The sequence below is a fragment of the Budorcas taxicolor genome, chromosome 18 (assembly GCF_023091745.1).
Source record: "Budorcas taxicolor isolate Tak-1 chromosome 18, Takin1.1, whole genome shotgun sequence".
Classification (NCBI taxonomy): Eukaryota; Metazoa; Chordata; class Mammalia; order Artiodactyla; family Bovidae; genus Budorcas; species Budorcas taxicolor.
The window spans coordinates 64,244,212-64,265,730 of record NC_068927.1 but is presented as its reverse complement, the minus strand read 5'-3'; the positions used below and the strand labels follow the sequence as shown (position 1 = coordinate 64,265,730).

At 60.6% G+C, this 21,519-nt stretch overlaps 3 protein-coding genes across 5 annotated transcripts in view; 1 reads left to right on the top strand and 2 right to left on the bottom strand.

Annotated features, from left to right (window-relative positions):
* The first annotated feature begins 41 nt into the window (after window positions 1-41).
* Window positions 42-21,519, top strand: part of ZNF865 (zinc finger protein 865) — a 68,221-nt gene continuing 46,743 nt past the window's right edge. The window contains exon 1 of the mRNA XM_052655927.1: window positions 42-103. Coding sequence (XP_052511887.1) covers window positions 80-103 — 24 coding nt within the window. The 5' untranslated portion in view covers window positions 42-79. The remainder of the gene's footprint in view (window positions 104-21,519) is intronic.
* Window positions 7,482-12,565, bottom strand: SBK2 (SH3 domain binding kinase family member 2). 3 transcript variants are annotated; one of them, XM_052655933.1, is made up of 4 exons: window positions 12,463-12,565; window positions 11,371-11,640; window positions 9,149-9,351; window positions 7,482-8,624 (listed from the first exon to the last, which is right to left on the bottom strand). In XM_052655933.1, exons 1-4 carry the CDS (start codon window positions 12,551-12,553, stop codon window positions 8,034-8,036), a joined length of 1,155 nt encoding a protein of 384 aa, XP_052511893.1. In that variant the 5' UTR covers window positions 12,554-12,565; the 3' UTR covers window positions 7,482-8,033. The 3 variants fall into 3 exon arrangements, with proteins under 3 accessions (XP_052511893.1, XP_052511894.1, XP_052511895.1); XM_052655934.1 differs by having other exon boundaries at window positions 12,431-12,514; XM_052655935.1 differs by having other exon boundaries at window positions 12,483-12,510.
* On the bottom strand, window positions 14,828-19,539 carry SBK3 (SH3 domain binding kinase family member 3). The gene is made up of 4 exons (XM_052655936.1): window positions 19,273-19,539; window positions 18,654-18,804; window positions 17,981-18,183; window positions 14,828-16,033 (listed from the first exon to the last, which is right to left on the bottom strand). The coding sequence occupies exons 1-4, from the start codon at window positions 19,315-19,317 to the stop codon at window positions 15,353-15,355; spliced, it is 1,080 nt and encodes a 359-aa protein (XP_052511896.1). The 5' UTR covers window positions 19,318-19,539; the 3' UTR covers window positions 14,828-15,352.

Sequence of the window (21,519 nt, the reverse complement as noted above, 5' to 3'; positions counted from 1 at the left end):
GAATGGAGGCTGACACAACATGCCCCCTTCATTAATACCTTCTGAATGACTGAGCTCATCGTCATAGTAATAATGACTAATGTTCTCCGGGCACTTCCTACGGGTAAGGTTCTGTGTGGAGGGCTTTGCACGCATGATGTCATTTTATCTTCATGAACAGCCGCTGAGGAGGGTACTGTTTCTACAGCTCAGCAGGGAGTGGGTGAACTTTGGAGCCTAAATGCCTGAGTTTGAGCCCTTGTGGGCCTGGCCCTGAGTCAGTTACCGCTTGGTCTGAGTTTCCCCATCTCTTAAAGGGAGATAATAATATACACCCTGTGGGGCTGCTGTGATGATTAACTGATAGATTAATGCCTATATGAGAGTGCTTAACACAGGGCCTGGCTCTTGACACCTGCTCTCTATGTGATAGTTATTACTGTATTATCCCCACTTTATAGGTCAGGGCACTGAGGCACAGAGACGTTTGGTCCTGTGCCCCAAGTCACCCAGGGACTATGCAGTAGGCTCATGACTGGAACCCAGGCCCATCTGACCCAGGGCCCTTGCTCATAAGGTGTTACATGCCCCCAGTCAGATCACCCTGGCTTTGAGGCCATATGCTGGCTGTGGGGACTCTGGAAGTTAATTTGCTTTCTCGAGTCTCAGTTTTCCCATCTGTACAAGGGGGGGTAGTGGTTGTGCCTCCCGCCTCCTGGGGTGGTTGTGAGGATTAGAGGAGTTACTGCAGGTGACAGCAGAGCTTGGCACGAGTCAACAAGAGTGGTCGCGACCACTCCTCACGGTGCTTGTCTGTGTCCCACACAGTGGGGGCTCGCGCTCTCTCTCTTTTTTTTTTAATATGTTTTTGGCTGTGCTGGGTCTTCACTGCTGTGTGGGCCTTCTCTAGTTCCAGGGGGTAGAGTCTCCTCTCTGGCTGTGGTGCAGGGCTTCTCATTGTGGTGGCCTCTCTCATTGCAGAGCTCAGGCTTGAGGGTGTGTGGGCTCCATAGCTGAGGCCGTGGGCTCAGTGGTTGCAGCTCCTGGGGTCTAGAGCACAGGCTCAGTAGTTGGGGTCCCCAGGTTTAGTTGCTCCAGGGTATGTGGGATCTTCCTGGACCAGGGATCGAACTGGCATCTCCTGCATTGGCAGGTGGATTCTTTACTACTGAGCCACCAGGGATTCTTTACCACTGAGAGTCCATTGTGGACTCTCAATACACTCCCTCCCCCCTTCCGTCCAGCCCTCAGAGGGAGCAACTTGACTCCTGTTTCAGAAAGGGCTTTGAGGCTCAGAGAGGGCAAGTTTCTTGCCCAGGGTCACACAGCAGAGCTGCAGAGCTGCCTCAGAATAACACGGTGTCAATCCCTCAGCTCCCCTCCTCCCCCCTCTCCGCAGACCAGAGCCTGGCTCTGAGGTCCTGGAAGGTCACGGAGCTGGCGCCCCCGTGGTCAGGCAAAGGCCAGCGGGGTCCAGTTACTTGCTGGGGGTGGGGAGGGAGATTGTCTGGGGGTCTTGGTAGATGAGCTGTCTATCCCTGCCAACAGACCAAGGAGCACGCCGAGAATCCTCTGTTCCCCCCAGGTCCCATTAAGCCCTATGACTTAAATAACTGCTGACTGGTGCCCCGGGGAGGGCGTCTGCCTGCATTCCCCTCGCTGTCCCGGCTCGTCGGGGCTCCAAGAGTGGCACCCTGACTCGGAAGCCAGAGGCGCCCTCTTTCATCCCCAGATGGGAGCAGGTGCACCCTGGCTCCAGGCCCCCTGAGAGGGTTCCCCCTCGGGGTTCAGAATCCTGGCTCCACCGTCTGCAAGCCAGGGTGGTGGGGTCTCCCGGGCCCAAGGTCCTTCCACCCTCTGCCAGCCCCAAAGAAGCGGGTGCTTAATTATCCGGTCACTTTATCCCCGCTTGGCCAGGCAGCTAAGCCCAAACATCTGGCCCCGGGGCCCACGGCCAGGATGGGTGGCCAGCCCCCACCTACTGCTGGCCCTGACCCCGGACACCTCCCCCAGGACATCTGAGCCCGCTCCTCTGCCTGCCAGCTTGCAACAAGCCCAAAACAGTAGCCGCAGAGGCCTAGCAAGCTTGACGCAGAGAAAACATTTGACAAAATTAACACCCATTCATGGTTCACAAACGTACGCATACGCATACACATGCACACACTGTTTGCAGAGTAGGAGCAAGGGGAGCCCCCTTAATCAGATAAAGGGTGGAAAGGGAGCCACAGGTCTGTCATTTCCCCACAGACGATGTGACCGGCCACATCGAAAACCTCACGGAATGGAGCAGGCAAATGTTTAGCATTGATGACGGTTCAGCTGGGATGAGGGGTCAGTACTCTAAAATAGTGTTCTCACCATTCCCTGCACCTCCAAGTGTGTGTGACCCATGGATCTGAAGCGTCGGCCTTGCCTCCAGGAGCTGGTTAGAAGAGCAGAATTCCAGGCGCCATCCAGACCCCCCTGGATAAGCATCTGCGTTTTAACTAGGCTGGGGTCGGCGTGCGGGCAGGGGCAGGGCGGGGGTGGTGGTGATGTGTGGGTGCAGCCCAGCCATTTGCATGTCTGAACTAAACATGGTCTGCGGGCTACGCGCAGTGTCTCTGAGGCCTTGCACAGCCGGCCCAGGCAGAGAAGGGAGTGAGTTGAGTGCAAACCCCTCTGGTTTAATGCTCTGCAGCCATTAACCAGCCTGACGCGGGTCGTGAATTTTGATTCTGTTTTGGGACCGGTGATTCTGCGTTTTGAAGCTGACAGGACAAGGAAGCAGGCTCTGCATGCTCGTGCAATGTCCCACTTCCCTGATGGGTTCTGGTGACCAATTCCTGGCTGGCTGCCCTCCGGCAGGCTCCACGACCCCCTACCCTCTTGAGGGTCTGCCAGTGATTATCCTGGTGCCCAGGGAGCGTGACATTCAGTAGCAAATGGGGGATGGGGAGGGAGGGGGAAAACATTTCTTTAAAAAAATTCTTTTCTTTGTCTATTCCTTGGCTGCACCATGCAGCATGCAGAATCTTAGTTCCCTGACCAGGGATCAAACCCATGGCCCCTGTAGTGGAAGCACAGATTCTTAACCACTGGACCACCAGGGAGTGTGTTAGTCACTCAGTCGTGTCTGACTCTTTTCGACCCCATGGACTGTAGCCCACTATGCTCTGTCCATGGAGTTCTCCAGGCAAGACTACTGAAGTGGGTTTCCATGCCCTCCTCCAGGGGATCTTCTCTACCCAGGGATCAAACCCAGGTTTCCTGCATTGCAGGCAGATTCTTTACCATTTGAGCCAGGAGGGAAACCCTAAACCACAAGGGAAGTCCCAGAAAAAAACTTTTTTAAAAACAAGAAATCCCACATTTTACTTTGGCTACACCAAATTTTTGTAACTGGTCCTGCTTGCATGCTTGGGGTTCCCCAGCTGGGGTGTAGCCAGACCTTCCTTGGTGATCACAGGCCTGTAGACACTGGGCGGGTGACTGGGGAGTAAGACCAAAGACTTTGGAATCAGACTCTGCCACCTTTTGACTTTAGGGTCTTTGGAAAGTACGGCCTCGACAGTCTTGTCTGTAAAGAGGAGAGAGATGTGAGCAGGTCCTGTGTGACGATAGGTTCTGAATTTGACACTGTTAGAAAAAGGGCAGGGTTTTCCCTTTTGTTTTTAATGGGAACTCAGAACTTGATCAGAGAACCTGATCAAGGTCGCAGCGTGAGAACCTGGAATTGCCTGTGTTTTTGTTTTTTTTTTGGAGCAGTCTCATTGAGATGAAACTTACATGCCAAATTCACCCTTTACAATTTTTTAGGGAAATATAGTTGATTTACAATGTTGTGTTGGTTTCAAGCGTCCAGTGAAATGATTCATTTATGCATAATGCGTTCTAAGGTTCTTTTCCATTATAGGCTGTCATAAGATGCTGTGTACGGTTCCCTGGGCTGTACAGTAGGTCTTTGCTGATTTACTTGGCTGTGCTGAGTCTTAGTCGTGGCATGTGGGATCTAGTTCCCTGACCAGGGGTCGAACCCAGCCCCTGTATTGAAAACATGGAGTCTTAGCCACTGGACCACATAGTGAACTGTATCAGTTCAGTCGCTCAGTCATGTCCGACTCTTTGCGACCCCATGAATCGCAGCACGCCAGGCCTCCCTGTCTGTCACCAACTCCCGGAGTTCACCCAGACTCACGTCCATCGAGTCCGTGACGCCATCCAGCCATCTCATCCTCTGTCGTCCCCTTCTCCTCCTGCCCCCAATCCCTCCCAGCATCAGAGTCTTTTCCAATGAGTCAACTCTTCACATGAGGTGGCCAAAGTACTGGAGTTTCAGCTTTAGCATCATTCCTTCCAAAGAAATCCCAGGGCTGATCTCCTTCAGAATGGGTGGGCTGTATAGTGTGTATATTTTAATCCCAGACTCCTAATTTATTCCCTCTTTCCCCTTTGGTAACCATTAGTTTGTTTTCTAAGTCTGCAAGTCTATTTCTGTTTTATAAATTAGTTTATTACTATCATTTTTTTAGCCTACCTATAAATGATATCACATGGTATTTGTCTTTCTCTGTCCGACTTACTTCACTTAGTATAATAATCTCTAGGTCCATCCAGAATTCACCCTTTTGTATGTACAATTCAATGACTTTTTAAAATATGCTCAGAGAGTTATGGAACATTCACACAATCTAATTTTAGAGCTTTTTCCACCATCACCACCCCCCAAAAGAAAACCTGTACCATGAGCAGTCACCCCCATTTGCCCTGGTGATCACTAAGCTTTCTTCCTCTGTGGATACAGAGAATCCTACAACAGATGGTCTCCAGGTTTTTGAGGTTCATCAGTGATGTGTGTGTCTGTGCTTCCTTTATCTGCCTGCCAACGCAGGAGACACAGGTTTGATCCCTGGGTCAGGAAGATCCCCCGGCTCCAGTATTCCTGCCTGGAGGATCCCATGGCCAGAGGAGCCTGGCGGGCTACAGTCCAGGGGGTCACAAAGAGTTGGATAGGACTGAGCACGCACACATGTGATATTCCCTTGTACGGATAGACTGCATTTCTTTCTTTTTTCTTTGGCCATGTGGCGAAACTTGCAGGATCTCAGTTCCCCGACCAGGGACTGAAAACCCCATCCTCTGCAGTGGAAGTGTGGAGTCCGAACCACTGGACTGCCGAAGAAGTCCCTAGGCCACATTTCTTTTATTGCTATGCCAGTGACTTGACGTCTGGGTCGTGTCCACTGTTTGGCTACTGTGAGCAATGTTGCCATGAACACTCGTGTGGACACGTGTTTTTATTTCTCGTGGGCATCACCTCGGGCCGAAATTGCTGGCCTGTATACTTACTCCATGGGATTCCCTGGTGGCTCAGTGGTAGAGAAGGCACCTGCCAATGCAGGAGACGTGGGTTCAGTGCTGGGGTCGGGAAAATCCCCCTGGAGGAGGAAATGACAACCTGTTCCAGTCTTCTTGCCGGGGAAATACTCCTGAGAGGAGCCTGGCGGGCTGTAGTCCATGGGGTCATGAAAGAGCTGGACACGACTGAGCGACTGAGCACGCAAGCATAGTGAGTCCAAAGTTAGTTAATATTCCGAGGGACTGCCAGGCGGTCTTCCAAAGCGGCTGCCCCATTTTTCGCATTCCCCCAGCCCCACAGGAGGGCTCCAGCTTCCCCTCTTCGCCAGCACGTGTTGCTGTCTGTCTGCGTACTCCGGTCATTACCTGGGTCTGAAGGCTTTTCAGCTTTCCTTTCCACGTAGCTGCCCCAACTCCCATCTCCTCCAAGGGAGGGGCGGTCCGCTCACCAGCACACACTCACGCACCTACACTCACACCCACACACGTGTGCTCAGGCCCCCAGCCCCTGACGGCCGCGGCACAATGCCATGCACCTCGGACCCTTGAAGGGCTGGCCTGGATTAGAGTCCTCCCGCCGCCTGACTCACCGTGTGAGCTCAGGCAGGTGCCTCGGTCTCTCTGGGCCCCCTGCGCCTGCCCCTGGAGTGGGGAGGGTCTGAGGGACCCCCTCCAGCATCAGCAGGAATTGCCACCTGCCAGGAGTTGCTTGAGGGGTGAGCGGCTTCCTTCCTGTGAAGTGTAAGATCGGTATCCTGTAATTAAGTAATGCTTAATGACCGCCCCTGGGGCCCTTCCTCCTGCCCTTCCTGGGGCCCTTCGCTGGTCATTATCGCCTCCTCCCAGTTAATCCCCACCTGCCGCCACCAATTTGCGCCCTCCACCCTGCCTTGCTCCTCTTCACACCCCCCTCCCTCGGTGCCACCCCACCCCAGCCACCTCCAGCTTTTCGGGGACACGCTGTTGGTCTCGTTGCTTGGGCTGCTCACGGGGGAGGGGACAGGAAGTCCTGCTTTTGCTGCCCCCCTCACCCAGTGCACCCACCATCTTATTCTCTCCCACAGCCCCCTACTCCAGGAAGCCCGCTGAGATTGCCTGGGACACGCGCCCCGTCCCCAGGTCTCTGGACTGAATTTAGATGGAAAGGGTCCTTGGGGGTCCTTCCACCACACCCTCCTCCCCACCAGACAACACCTCGGCGGCCGCAGCAGGGGCCTGGGAGGGAGTGCGAGGGCCAGGGAGAGGGTGACATGCGATCCGGCCTGAGTTGTAGCCTTGCTCTGGGCGGGCAGCCAAGGAGGCCACGGAGAGGAAGAGAGAGTGTTTGCAAACAGGGTAGCTGCCAAGAAGGGGCCGGGGTGAGGGCGGGGGGAGGTGTGAAGGAGGGGGTGCCCAGCGGTGACTGGCAGCCGCGCCTGGGACTCTGCCTCCCCGGTTACACACAGGCGCGCACACGCGCACACACGCACAGGCTCAAGGCCTGAGGCGCACACACGGGTCCAGTGGCCACACACAGCAAGGTGCTCTCCACTCTCTACCCTGACACGTGGCCACACAATTCCCTGAGCACACGGGGTCTCGCAGGCGCACAAACACGCAACTCATGTCATCTGCGTGGAGTGAGACACACTCAACCCTCACATCTCTCTGTCACTCACACACACACCATTATTTGCACACACACGGGCTCAGGTGGGTGCTCATGGACACACAAATACACACAAGTTTCAGGCAGGAACTTGAGAAATGCATGCTCCAGTTCCTGCCCGAAAACAGCCAGACGCTTTCCAGCTCCGCTGTTTAATGTCTCTCCTTCTCAGACACATCTGTGCAGGTCAAGTGCAAACACACTCACCCCCAGGCACACTCACAAACACACACACACAGCCAGCATCTCCTTCGACCACAGGAGGGACCACTGTCTGCCGTTCTTCCTGCCTGTGTGTCTGTCTTCCTCTCTCTGTCTCTCCCTTTCTCTCTGTCTCTGCCTTGCTTGCTTCCCTCCCTCCTCTGTCTCTGTCTGTCCTCCACAGCACGCCCTTCAGGGCACACTTGCGCGCACACACACACACAGACACACACAGACACTCACAGAAATACACACACACACGCCTTCTCTGTCCCAGGCGGACAGACCAACAGCATCACGGGGACCTAAGTACCAGAAGGACTTTATTTGCAGAGAGCGGCTGGGGTGAGAAAGACAAAACAGCTTAGCAAGAGGGCGCAGACCCAGCTGGTGGGAGAAGGGGCAGAGGGGGTGAGGTGGGAGTGGGTGGCGCCCAGGAGAGGAGAGACGCGGGCAGGACGACAGGTGTGCGCAGGAGAGCCGTGCAAAACCTGAGGGATGGGCCGCCTGCACGCACACGATCGCCCCTGCTGCTTGGGCTCCACCAGAGGGGAGGCCGGAGAGAAGGGGGAGCAGAGAGGGGCGGGGGCAGCCTGGCTGATTGGGGGTGGGGGCGTGAGCCAAGAGCAGCCAGGCAAAGGGACCTGTGGGTGCCGCGGCCCAGGAAGGCGGAGGGGTGCGGACGGACACGGTGCTCGGTCAGAGACCCGCGGACCGAGGCCGCAGACAGACGGTGAGGTGGGAAACAAGGACAGGAAGCGGACGATCCCAGACAGAGGCGGACAGACGGCCAAGAGCCGCCCCGAAAGCCCAGGGGGCGGGGGGTGGGCCGGGCCTGTCCGGGCGCACCCCTGCCTCGTCCTCCTCACCCTGAGTCTCCGTCCTCCCCCGGGTACACCTCCTCAGCCTCCCCCTCCCGCTGCCTCCAGGGCCGCCCCAGGAAGCCCCGGACGGAGCTCACGGGGCTCCTCCTCCGCGGCTGGGGCTCCAGCAGCCCCAACAGCAGGGTGTCAGCCGTGGGCGTCAGGCCGAACCAGGGCCGAGGCCGGTGGTCGGGCTGGCCCGAGGCCTGCCAGACGACGAAGTCCTCGTAGAAGGGGTCGGCCTCGGCCAGGGGCTGGTCCCAGGGGAAGTAGCCGGTGAGAAGGCAGAAGAGCAGGACGCCCAGTGCCCAGGCGTCCAGGGCGGGCTGGATGGGCAGCCCCTCGGGGAGGGGCGGGGGCGCACAGAGCTCGGGGGCCGTGTAGGGGATGGGGGCCCCGGCCAGGCGCAGCAGGGTCCCTCGCGGCCGCGTGTGGCCGAAGTCCGCCAGCTTGACCTGCCGGCAGTCGGGGTCGCACACCAGCACGTTCTCGGGCTTGAGGTCCCGGTACACCAGCCCAAGGGAGTGGATGTGCTCCAGGGCGGAAGCCAGCTGGGCTGCGCAGCGCTGGGCGGCCGCCTGCGGGAGGCCCACCTGTGGGAACAGGTGTCAGGGGCCGGGCCCAGGGCTTGTCCTCAGCCCCGGGGACAAGTGTCGGGGTCCCAGCTCCCCAGCCCACCAACGGGGGCTGGCCCTGGAGCTTGTCCTCAGCCCCTGGGAGCAGGCCAAGGGCGACAGAGGCCTAGTTGGCCCCGATGAGGCCTGGGGTGAGTCCCATGGTGGGGGGGCTGGGGTGAGCCCTGTGGGGGGGGCGCCTGGGCTGAGCCCCGTGAGGGGCCCTGATGAGGCCTGGGATGAGCCCCGTGGGGGGCCCTGACGGGGCCTGGGGTGAGCCCCGTGGGTCCAGGGTGAGCCTGTGAGGTAGGCTCCGCGTTGCCTCTGTGATAGCCGTGGATTCGGAGGGCCGCGTCCATCCCACCAGACCTGCGGGCGCGGTGGGGCTCCTGCAGGGCGACGCGCTCAGGCTGTCCTGAGTGTGACTCCTGAGGCCCAGGCTGGGCAGGGCGTCTGTGCCAGGCCCCCTAGAGCTCCAAGCTCCGAGCTCCGGGGCGACCCACCTTGGGACGGATGTAGGCGATGAGGTCGCCGTGCAACACTGGCTCGGTCAGGAAGCTGTAGGAGTCAGCCGACTCCAGGCCAACGCCGCAGGCTGCCACGATGGCCGCATGCGAGCCCAGGGAGAGGCCCACGCAGAACTCGTAGAGGAAGCCGCGCAGGGTGGTGGAAGCCTTCGGGAGCTGCTTCAGGGCCAGCACCGTGCCTGGGGGTGGGGTCGACGTGAGCCCGGGGCCGCCCCCTCTTCCGCCCTGCCCCTGCCCACCCACCCTAAAGGAGCCTGGCCACCCAAACCCCACCGGTGGTGCGGAAAATGCTGTGTGAATGCTTAGTCGCTCGGTCCTATCCGACTCTGCGGCCCCGTGGACTGTAGCCCATCAGGCTCCTCTGTCCACAGGATTCTCCGGGCAAGAATGCTGGAGTGGGACTTCCCTGCTGGTCCAGTGGCAAAGACCCCACTCTCCCAGTGCAGAGGGCCTGCCTTAGGTCTCTGCTCAGGAACTAGATTCCACGTGCTGCAGCTCAGACCCAGTGCAGTCAAATAAATAAACAATAATAATAAAAAAAAGGAATACTGGAGGGGGTTGCCATTTCCTCCTCCAAGGGATCTTCCCCACCCAGGATCAAACCCATGTCTCCTGCACTGCAGGCGGATTCTTTACCAGCTTAGCCACCAGGGAAGCCCAGTGATAACAATAGCATGTAATGCTTCCCAGGTGGCACTAGCGAGTGATAAGGAATCCACCTGCAATGCAGGAGACGAGGGTTTGATCCCCGGGTGGGGAAGACCCCCTGGAGGAGCAAATGGCAACCCTTTCCCGTATTCTGGCCTGGAGAATCCCATGGACAGAGGAGCCCGGAGGGCAGCAGTCCACAGGGTCGCAGAGAGGCCGGGTGTGGTGGGGGAGGGTCACCTCCTTGCCTGAGATACTGAGTGCAGCCCCTTCGTGTGTCAGCAGCGCCCTGAATTCCTGCCAGCTGTCAGCCACCTCCCATGTCGAGGACTGGTTCTACCCTCTGGGGGCAGGTACACCTTCGCGCCCCAGCACCGCCTGGGGAAGGCATCGAGCTGGCCTCCGGGTGGGCGAGGCCCCCTCATGGAGCCCGTGGTTCCGATTATCGCTCGTGTCCCCCAAGTTCTGTGATGGCCCCGGTCTGTATCTGTCTGCATCTCTCTCTCTTATGAGCTGACTGGCATCCCTCCCACAAAATTCACACCTTAAAGTAGTTCCTATGCCCATTTTCACAGAACGTGACTGTATCTGGGGAGGGCACTTTTGTTTTTCTTTTGGCTGCACGGCTTGTGGGGTCTTAGTGCCCCCGACCAGGGACTGAACTGTGGCCCTCGGCAGTAAAAGCGCGGAGCCCTAAGTCCTGGACTGCCAGGGAGTGCCCCGGAGGTACGGTCGTGAAAGAGATGAAGTGAGATCACTGGGGGTGATCCCCAGTTCCAGTGTGACTGCTGTCCTTCCGAGAAGAGGAAGCCTGGACGCAGACACACAGGCAGGCATGAGGACACAGGGAGAAGCTTGGCCGTCTGCAAGCCGAGGAGGGGGGGCCTCAGGAGAAGCCCATTCTGCCGAACTGTGGCCCCCCAGTCTGCGGCCCTTTCTTATCAGCTGACAACCACAGGGAACGGCCACACCCTGGCGTGCGGGGGGCTGGGGGGGGCTCCCTGGAGGCAGGGCTGGTGCAGGTTTTTCCCTGGGGGCCCAGCTGTCCCCCATCCCCCCTCAGGGCTGAGCCCTGCAGTCTCTTTGGATGCTGACCAGCTGTCTGGGGCCGGGGCCCATGTCCTGCACACCCACCATGTGCTGGCCTCGCTGAGTGCCCAGCAGACAGGGCGTCTCTCATTGCCCCCACAGTGACTGCTGAGCCGGCCCACGTGAGGCCCACCGAGGGCGGAGGCGGGGGGCTCCGTCTTCCTCCCCATTGTCCCCGGCAACCAGAGCTCCTGACATCTCCTCCGGGAATCTCGGTTCTCTCAGAGAAGGGATCATCACCCCCGTGTTAGAGGAGGAGGAGGCTGAGGTTCAGAGAGGGCCGGGCCGTTACCGAAAACACACAGCCTGGAGAGGGCAGAGGTGGGACTGGCTGAGTTTGCAGCGCCCCTGCCCCTGTGCCCTGCCCCCAGGCCCTGGTACCTTCCTGCCGGTGGGTGACCACAGGCCCCCCGCCTGGTGAGCTCCCCCTGCCCCTGTGCCCTGCCCCCAGGCCCCGGTACCTTCCTGCCGGTGGGTGACCAGCCAGACGCGGCCGAAGCGGCCCTGGCCCAGGGCACGCACGTGCTCGTAGAGCTCGTCCACCTCGGCCCGGACCAGGCTCTGGGCGCTCAGCGCCATTCGGGCCTCCAGCGCCAGGGCGGCCTCCTGGCCCTGCTGCAGCTCCTCCGCCGTGAGGCCCCCCAGGCCCTCCTCCTCCTCCTCCCGGCTCTCCGTGTGCTCTCCATGCGCAGCCTCCATGTGCTCTGTTTGCGATGCTTTTCCGGGCATCCCTGCAAGGGCAGAGGAGAGGGTGCCCGGGCTCAGTCCTGCCAGACCAGGGCCAAGGGTGGGGAGGGCCTGGGGGCCTGGAATCCTGGGCCTGAGGGAGGAGGGGCTGGGGTCACGACCCTCAGGTCCAAGGAGGAGGGTGGCGGGTCACTGGCTCGGGCCCTCGTGACTCGGTTTCCCTCCTTGTCAGGGGAGTCTCTGGGGCAGCAGCCCCAGTGCTGGGTGGGATGAGGTCAAGCCCGAGGCCTCGCTGTGCCCGCCCTGCCCCCACCACCCTGCGCCACCTGATGGCCTGAGGGTGAAAGATGAGCCAGACGACTCGAGACGCCCCCCCCTGTTTCCAAAGCAAACAGACTTGGGCCTTGGGGGCGGATGAGGGACCTCCGTCTCCTAAGAGCGGACAGGCACTCGGCCCCAGGGCTGCAGGGGCGGGCTGCACGCTCCAGGCCTGGGCACGCTGGGCGCCTTGCGGGGAGCAAGCTCTTGGGATGGAGTGCCCAGCCCTGGGGTGGTCTGTGGTCCAGTGCTCACAGCCCCAGCCCCTCCTCCTCTCTCAGACCCAGGGGTCCAGGCCCCCAGCTCCCCTTCCCTCAGCCCCAGGGGTCCAGGCCCCCAGCGGACCCCTCTCCTGAGACCTGACACAACTCACATATCTTGGGACTCCCCCACCCCAGACTCTGTGTCCCCCACGCTCAAGCACTCTGCAGTCTCAGGGTCCGTAATGAGCTGCTGATCCCCGAAGAACCCAGCGCTCCGACCACCTGCCCAGCTTCTCTCTCAGGCACTGCCCACCTCAGGCCATTTGACCCCTGCCTCCTCCTGACCTGGGCTCCGACCTGCAGACCTCAGCTTCTCCCAGGCTCGCCTGACCCTTCGGCTGCCCGCTGTGGCCAGTGCCCAGCACTCAGAGCCCATGCCAGCAGAGGCCTGCCCGCAGCAGGACCCGCCCCCACCTAGAGGGTCGGAGCCCCGCCCCCGGCATCACCCCTGGACTCACTAGGGGGAGAGCGACACCGTGTGTTGTGGCCCAGAACTGGCTGCGGCCAGACCGACCCGACCCAGGGATTCTGCCTCCTCCCCAGAGCCAGTGTCCAGACCCCACACCCTCCCCAGAGCCAGAGTCCAGACCCCAGCCCCTCCTCCTCAGACGCAGGGGTCCAGACCCCAATCCCTCCCTCCTCAGACCCGGGGGTCCAGACCCCCAGCTCCTCCTCCCTCAGACGCGGGACTCCAGTGTCCCTGTAAAGAATGAAATCCTTCATCCAGCCTGCCCCGCCTTGACCGCCCCCGGCTGCCCCACAGTGCCCCACGACGGGTCAGACGCAAGTGTTTGGTGAGGGGAGTCCGGGGGAGGAGGCACTGGGGTCTGCCGGGGAAAGGATGACACAACAGGATTCCAGAACGATGCGGTGGGGAATGACCTCAGACACGGGCGAAGGGGAGCAGGTGGTACGGCAACTGGGCCGGAGGGCCTCGGGGGAGGGATGGGCGGAGGGGCGTCCCCGGCCCGAGTCTGCAGACTGCAAGGTGGGGGCGCAGGCAGGGAGCCCTAGGGCTGTGGTAGGGGGCCTGGGGGGGCCGCACACCCCCGCCCAGATTTAGAGCGAGATGACCAATGCCAACTCACTTGCTTCTTTTTAAGTAAGCTTTTGATTTCAGAATCATTTTTATTGTTTTAAAGTCTTTATTGAATTTGTCACCATGGTGCTTCTGTTTTACATGTTGGTTTTTTGACCCTGAGGCGTGTATGATCTTAGCTTCCCAACCAGGGATTGAACTTGCACCTCCTGCACTGGGAGGCGGACCTCTGGACCTCCAGGGAAGTCCCATATCCCAGAATCATTTCTGGATGCACAGGACAGCTGCTTTGAGCTCCCACGTCCCCTGCTGCAGCTCCCCGCCAGGTGAGTCCTCACCAACCACACGTCCATTTGTCCAAAGGAAGATAGGAAGTGTCAGTCAAATGGCAGACTTGTCTCAGGTCCACAGCAGCCCTTATCTGTCCCAGACAGCCAGTTGTATGTGGAAGCCTGCGGCTCAGGCTCCCAGCAGCCGTGACTGTACTGAGTGCAGGGGATGCTGCCTTGGGTCCAAGCGGCCCCTGCCCTGCGGGTCTCTGTGCTGGGCTGCAGGGGGCACATGGGGTCTGGCAGAGGTCCCTGCAGACCAGTCATGGCCCTTGGTGTGGACGGGACCACATGCCCTCGGGGAGCTGGCCCAGGAGACTCTTTGGACAGGAGGAGAGCCCGAAAGGATGCACAGGTGAGAAGGACCAGGTGCATCCCGGACGGCCTGAGACGGGAGATGTGAAGTGGGGGACACAGGTCACTGTGATACAGGCTCCAAACGAGCGGGAGCGGCCCCGGGGGGCTCTGCTTCCTGGAGGCCTGGAGTTGGAAAGGAGGCATTCTTGGAGGAGAATGCTGAGCGTGCAAACGTCTGTAGGCAGGAGAGAGAGTGTGTATGTGTGTGTGCACGTGTGTGCATTATGTGCTCACATGCCCACACGTGTGCACGTATTTGTGGGTGCATGCACATGTGTGCACGTGTGTGCATTTGTGCGTCTGTGGACACATGTGCCTGTGTGCGCATGTGTGTCGATTTAGGTCCAGAAAGGATGAGTGACTCCTGTAATGTCACCCAGAGCCCAGGAAAGTGGAAGAGATGGCAGGTGAGGGTTCCACGTGGAAAGCCGTGGTCAGCGGGCGTCCACTAAGGTCTGAGAGGAGAGGAGTGACTGCTCAGAGGCCCACAGGCACCGAGCACAACCCCACGGGGCAGAAACGCATATGCGGGAGACATGGCACCTCCTCTCAGGAAGGCCTGACGGAAGGGTGAGGGAGGGTCCTTGAAGGGGAGGGGCTGGGGGCCGGGAACCCCGGGTCTGAGGGGGGAGGAGGGGGCGGGTCTGGACCCGCGGGCCTGAGCGCGGAGGAAGGGCCGGGGGCCTGGACCCCCGGGCCTGAGGGAGGAGGGAAGGGGCCTGGACTCCCGGGTCTGAGGGGGGAGGCGGGGCCGGGGGCCTGGACCCGCGGGTCTGAGGGGGGAGGCGTGGGGCCTGGACCCCCGGGCCTGAGGGAGGAGGGAAGGGGCTTGGACCCCCGGGCCTGAGGGGGGAGGCGGGGGGCCTGGATCCCCGGGTCTGAGGGGGGAGGAAGGCCGGGGGCCTGGACCCGCGGGTCTGAGGGGGAGGCGGGGGGCCTGGACCCCCGGGTCTGAGGGGGAGGCGGGGGGCCTGGACCCCCGGGTCTGAGGGGGAGGCGGGGGGCCTGGACCCCCGGGTCTGAGGGGGAGGCGGGGGGCCTGGATCCCCGGGTCTGAGGGGGAGGCGGGGGGCCTGGATCCCCGGGTCTGAGGGGGGAGGAAGGCCGGGGGCCTGGATCCCCGGGTCTGAGGGGGAGGCGGGGGGCCTGGATCCCCGGGTCTGAGGGGGGAGGAGGGGCCGGGTCTGGACCCGCGGGTCTGAGGGCGGAGGAAGGGCCGGGGGCCTGGATCCCCGGGTCTGAGGGCGGAGGGGCGGGGGCTCCAGACCCCCAGGTCGTCAGCAGGGAGGGGAGTCGTGCGTCTCAGCGCAGCCTTCGGTTGGGAGAGGCGCAGGGTGCTCTCCGTTCTCCCGCGCAGGCGGCCGTGGGGGCTGGGGGCGGGGCCTCTGGGGGCGGGGCCCCGAGGGCGGGGCCTCTGGCCCGGGCCCGGCCACCTGTCCCGCTCACCTGGTCAGGGCTCTCCCGCATCTGTGTCTGTCCTCCCCCCGCTGTCACCGTCCTCCTCTGACCATTCTTCTAGGCTTGCTCCGCCCTCCTCCTCCTCCTCCCCACCCTCGCTGGACATGCTCCCCAATCCCCCAGCTCTCTCTTTGTTCCCCTTTAACCCCCAGTCATCTCCCAGGAAGTCCAGGACGACCAGCGGGGGACTCCTGGTTTCAGGATCCAGATCCAGGAGCCCCTGGAACAGGGCCAGAGCGGGGGGTGCAAACTGGTCCCAGGGGGGTGGCGGCTGGGGCGGCTGGGGCCTGGCAGTCATCCAGCCCGCAAAGACCTCGAACTCGGGGTCAGGGGCCAGCGCCACGTCCCAGGGGAAGCAGGCAGTGGCCGCGCAGAAGAGGAGCACACCGAGCCCCCAGGAGTCCAGGGCGGGCCGCAGGGGCAGGGTGTCGGGGGGCAGCAGGACGCAGAGCTCGGGGGGCGCAGAGGGCAGGGGCCCTGGGGGCGCCGGGGTGGGGCTGCCCTCGGGCCGGGTCAGACCCAGGTCCCCCAGGGCCACGCGGCTGCACACAGGGTCGAAGACCAGCACGTTGTCGGGCTTCACGTCTGCGTGCACCAACCCCCGGCCGTGGAGGAAGTCCAGGGCTCCTGCGAGCTGGGCCACCACGCGCTTCACCAGCAACTCTGGGAGGCCCTGGAGTCAAAGGCAGAGGGCAAAGGTCACCCTCAGTTCCTCCTCTTTGCTGCTTCCTGGGGTTCAGGAATCCCAGTCCCAGGACCACTGGCTACCAGGAGTGTCTCTGACACATCTCCCAACACCTTCTCCAGGTCATCCTCAACCACCAGCTCTCTCTGTAGACCCGCCCTCTCATGCTTTCCTCACCAGGACCCCGCATCTCACCAGAAGCTCTCTAACTTCCATTGAACTTTGTCCTGACACTCACAACCACTCCTTACATTTCTTATCTTCACTCCACAGACCACAAAGATCTCTAATGAAACCCTAAATCTCGCACTTAACTAATGAACTTAACTAATCTTAGTCCTGTACTAATTGAGGTCCCATCTCCAACTCAGACCCAGTTCAAAAGTCCCAGCATTTACTTCATTAATCGATTGATAGATCTGTCCATCCAGCTAGCCAGGCAGTGAGACAGCAACCCATCCATCCTAACCCCAACCTGTCATCTATCAAACAGTCTACACAGCAGGGTTCCAGTCAGTATCCATTCCACCAGCTAGTCAGCAGTTCAATAATTTGTCCAGTTATTTAGTATCTGATATCCATCCATATATTCCACCATCCTTCAATCCATCCATCCATCCACTCATTTGTCAATCCACCCTTCAACCCACCCATCCATCCATCCATCCACCACCCAACCAACCATCCACCCATCCACCCATCCACCCACCCACTCATCCCTCCACCCATCCATCCATCCATCCACCCACCCATCCACCCACCCATCCACCCATCCCTCCACCCACCCATCCATCCATCCATCCATCCATCTATCCATCCACTGATCCACCCATCCACCCATCCATCCATCCACCCATCCATCCACTCATCCATCCATCCATCCATCCATCCATCCACTCATCCACCCATCCATCCATCTATCTACCCACCCATCCATCCACCCAGCCACCCACCCAGCCACCCACCCAGCCACCCAGCCATCTGTCCCTCCACCCTTTTTTCCATCCATCCCACTCTTTCTCTCCTTATCTCCCTTGCTTCCTTCTTTCCTCCTCTTTACCCCCAAACTTATCTGAAATCCAAAGTTTATTCCTAAAGATGAAAGTGAAAGTCGGTTAGTCACTTCTTACTCTTTGTGATGCCATGGACTGTAGCCCACCAGGCTCCTCTGTCCATGAGATTCTCCAGGTTAACAATACTGGAGTGGGTTGCCATTCCCTTCTCCAGGGGATCTTCCTGACCCAGGGATTGAACCCAGGTGTCCTGCATTGCAGGCAGAGGTTTACTCTCTGAGCCACTGGGGAAGCTATTCCTAAAGATGACCCCACCTTAACCTCACATTCAAGTACCCCTAGAAGGTCACGGATTCAGTCCTGACTTGGTCCTTCTGAAGAGAACTCCGTTACAGTCCTTCTCCAACTGTCTCTATACACAGACACAGCCTCAGCTGTCTCTGCAGCCACACGCACGGCCTTCTCCACACTCACAGCTGGCCTGTCATCAACTCGAAGCTCAGCTCATCCAGCTCCACCCCCACCCCTTCCCAGTCCCACTGCCATTAAAATCCCATCTCTCCCTCCGTGCCCACCCTCTCATCAGACCTGATCTGTCCTCCACCCCAATCCCAACCTGTCATCCAGGCAGGCTTGTGTTCGCATGGTTGGATGGGTTAGGGCTTGGGTTAGTCCTGGAACTGCGCTGAGAAAGAGAAAGAAGGAGGTTGCCTGGAGGAGGGCATGGCCACCCACTTCAGTGTTCTTGCCTGGGAAACCCCACAGGCAGAGGAGCCTGGCGGTCTACAGTCCACGGCTGCGCCTGAGCAACTAACGCCCTTGGGGGCTTAGGGGGGAGCCCCCTCTGGAGGTCAGGGTGGGGGACAAGCCCTGGGGGGGGCCGACGTCAGACCTGGATGAGACCCCCGCCTGCCCGCCTCACCCGTTCCTGCAGCATCCCGCTGAGGTCCCCACAGGGCGCGTACTCCTGGGCGAAGGCGAAGTGGCGTGGGGTCTCCAGCGGTCCCGCCAGCGTCTGGAGCAGGCCTGGATGTGATGACACACAGCGGCCCACACAGAACTCTCTCAGGAAGGTGTTTCTGAAGACCGAGGCCCGTGGGAGGAGCTTCAGAGCCACGGCCCGACCTGCCGGGGGCGGGGTCAGAGGGCAAGTCAGGGCGCCCTGAGCATCAGTCCCGGGACGGGACGGGCACGGTGCTTGGCCTCTGCGTGCCTCTCCTTTCTCCATCTGTGGGGGGTTTGCTGGAGGAGCCCTCCCCTGGGGACTCTCTCTGCTCTCTCTCAGAGTGCTGTGTGGCCCTGCACCACTGCCTGATCCCCTCTGGACCTGCGTTCCCTCTCGCGTGAACTGGGGGATGTGCCAACTGGCAATCCTAGTCATGCTTCTGCCTCGCTGTGTGACCTCGGGCAAGCCTCTCCCTGACTCTGGGCGAGAGCTCTGGTTCCTTGGGCGATGATCACAGAGCTCTTAACGTTCTGAGGGCCCATTGGGAGGAGTCCTGATCAGCTGCCCCAGGAATGCTCCCTGTCGCGGTGGGCACGAGGACCCTAAGAGGGGAACAGCCTGGGGTCTGCCCTTCGGTGGCCACACTCACCCCCTTGGCGAGGCCGGGCAAGCAGCACGTGGCCGTAGGAGCCCGAGCCGAGCCTCCGGATGAGGCGGTAGTGGGCTCGCAGACTCCGCACGGGGGTCACCCTGGAGGCCGTCAGGTCCACGAGCCTCTGCAGGGCCGTGGCTGTGTCCTCCTGCAGGAGAGGGACGGGGTGGGGGTGGGGGGTCAGTCAGGGCGTCAGGCCGAGCTGGGGGCCTGGGGGCCCGGGTCACTGTCCCCGGCACGGAGGGTGAGTCACAGTGACTCACCCCGCCTTGGGCCACCTGCTTTCGGGCCTTGGCTGGGTCACGGGTGATTGTCTCGGCGGCCCTGCCCACGGCCGCTGGGGCTCCCCCCAGGAGCCCCCAGCCCCACTTGGGGCCGGCTCCTCCCCAGCCGGTGCCCCTGCCCCGCCCGCCTCCCTCTCCCTCCTCTCTTCCTGGTCTCCTGCCCCTCTATCTGGGAGCGTGTCTCCTGGGCCCCAGGCTTGCTGTGTCTCCTCGGGCTCCCTGTGTCTTGGATGTCTCTGTCTCCTTGCTGTCCTGTTGTCTCTCTGTGTCTCTCCGTGTCTGTCCCCCAGCCCGTCCCATTCCTCCTCTCTCCGTTATCTCCTGCCTCTCACCTCCGGGTCCCCATCTTCCTGCTTCTTGGGGTCCCTGAGCTCCATCTCAGGGTCAGGCCAGCACCCCTGGTCTGGGCTCCCTGAAAATCCACCCGCGCACTGAGCCCCGCTGCAGCCCTGAGCAGAGCCACGCCCGGGGGGCTGGTCTGGGAGGCCCACGCCCGTGTCCCCCCGCGTCTGGGCCTGCAGCCTGCCCTGCGTGGCCGCCCCCTCTCCCTGCACCTCCCTGGCCCAGTCCAGCCCGAGTCTGAGCGCCTGAGGTCTCGGGGTCTCCCTGCCCGTCTGTTGGTCCCCAGCCCCCCACTCTTGTCCCCAGGCTCTCCCCACTGCGGCCGCCTGTCCGTCTGTCTCAGGAGGCCCTGTCTGTCCCCTGCTTTGGGTGCCCTCCCGTCTGTCTCCCTGCCGTCTTTGTTTCTGCCTTTGTCCCTCCCTTTCTCCAGCCGGGACAGCTCAGAGACATCCCGTCCCCCCACACCTCCCCGCCCCGCGGCCCCCCTCCCTCCCCCGTCCAAACTTAGACCAGCCTGGACTCTGGGCTCTGCTCCCAGGACAGAGGGGACAAAACATAGCCTGAACCCCAAGGGCCGGGCCGGAGGGCAGCGGGCAGAAGGGAGACGGGCGCTTTGTGCTCTTTACTTGGGACAGGGGCCCCAGGCTGTGTGCATACAGCCTACCCCGCAGCCTCTGAAGGCTGGGAGCCCACTCTCAGAGCCCTTCATGGAAGAGCCCCCACGGCCGCCCTCAGCCCCGGACTCCGGCCCCCGGCCCCCGGCCCCTCCTCGCTCAGGCCTGGGAGCTCTCAGCTGCTGATGGAGACCCTGGCGGGGGGCAGGCTTCCCTCCTGGATGCAGCAAGGCTCTGCGCCCAGCTCCCTGCTCGGGCCTTTACACTGGGTCTTCCTGGGCACCCCCAGCATGGCGGGGACTTAGCCCCAGTTTCCAGAGTGGGAAACTGAGGTTCTGAGCAGCGAGTGGGTCAGAGGGGAGGAGGTGTGGGCTGGCTGGGCCAGGCCTGTGTGACTCAGCCTGGTTGCTTTCCATTACTACTACAACCTGCTATTAATAAAAGACGCGGCTTCTGGAAGGGTCCCCGGAAGGCAGCTCGCGTGTTCACCCTGGGAGCCTGCGCGGGGCTCAGGGTTGGGGGGGGGGGTGCGGGCGGCGGACAGAGCCGCCTTTGCTCTTTGACTTTCCGGGGTTTGTGGAAAGTTGTGAGCACAGATCAGAGCAAGGAAAGGCCGCACCCGGCAGTCCACTGACCAGATTTCACGAATGTTCCCTTTTTTTTTTTTTGGCCCTACTGGCTCTCTCTCTTTTCTGTTCGGGCAATGGCGTGTTTTAAAGTAAATTGCAGCCCATGGAAATCTGGGGCAAAATGAGGCGCCGTCTGGTGTCTGATTTCAAATACTCCTGTGTTAGAAAGTCAGGACTCCAGTGAGGGCTGGGGTCGGGACACAGCTGCCCATGTGTTGCTGAGAACAAGGATGTGCCTTTCCCCTTTAGTTTTGGTTGTGCTGGAAATTTTCCCTCATAAAAAGCTAAACGCGATTCACTAGGCTTCAGACATCACGGCAAACTGTGCCTCAGGTTTCTGTCTCCCGTCAAAGGAAGGAAAATTTCCAGCTCAATGGCAAAGCTTTTTTCAATCACAAACGGTAATTCTTTACAATGGACTGACACCCAGCCTGCATTCTGCGTCCCCCAGGTTCCCCAAACACACCTCCTGTGGCTGCAGTAGTGGGGTCGGTCGGCAGTGTCCCCACGGCCTTGGGGAAACTTTGCAACACTCTGGCTTCCCTGGTGTTTCAGTTTCCCTCATAGCATCACTGACTCAGCGGACATGAGTGTGAGCAAACTCTGGGAGACAGTGAAGCACAGGGAAGCCGGGCGTGCCACAGTCCCGGGGCCGCAAAGAGCCGGACACAACAGAGCCGCTGAACAACAGAAGCACAGCATATTATTGATCCATAAACTAAAATTAAATGACGCAATGGAGACTCTTCATTCAATGCTGATCTGGTGTCAGGCCCTCCCTGGATCTTTTTTTGCTTTTTGTTGAAGACTTCGGGAAGTCCTCCTTACAAGTCTTCGCTGAATAAAAAGAGGGCTTCCAGTTTACAGATGGGGAAACTGAGGCAGGGACCAGCAGGTGGCGACAGGCAGCGCTTGGGTCCCTGAGTTTCTGGAGACTCCAGGCTGTCTTCTGCTCCGTGCCCCCACCATACAGGCTGGAGCTGAGCCCCTCCCC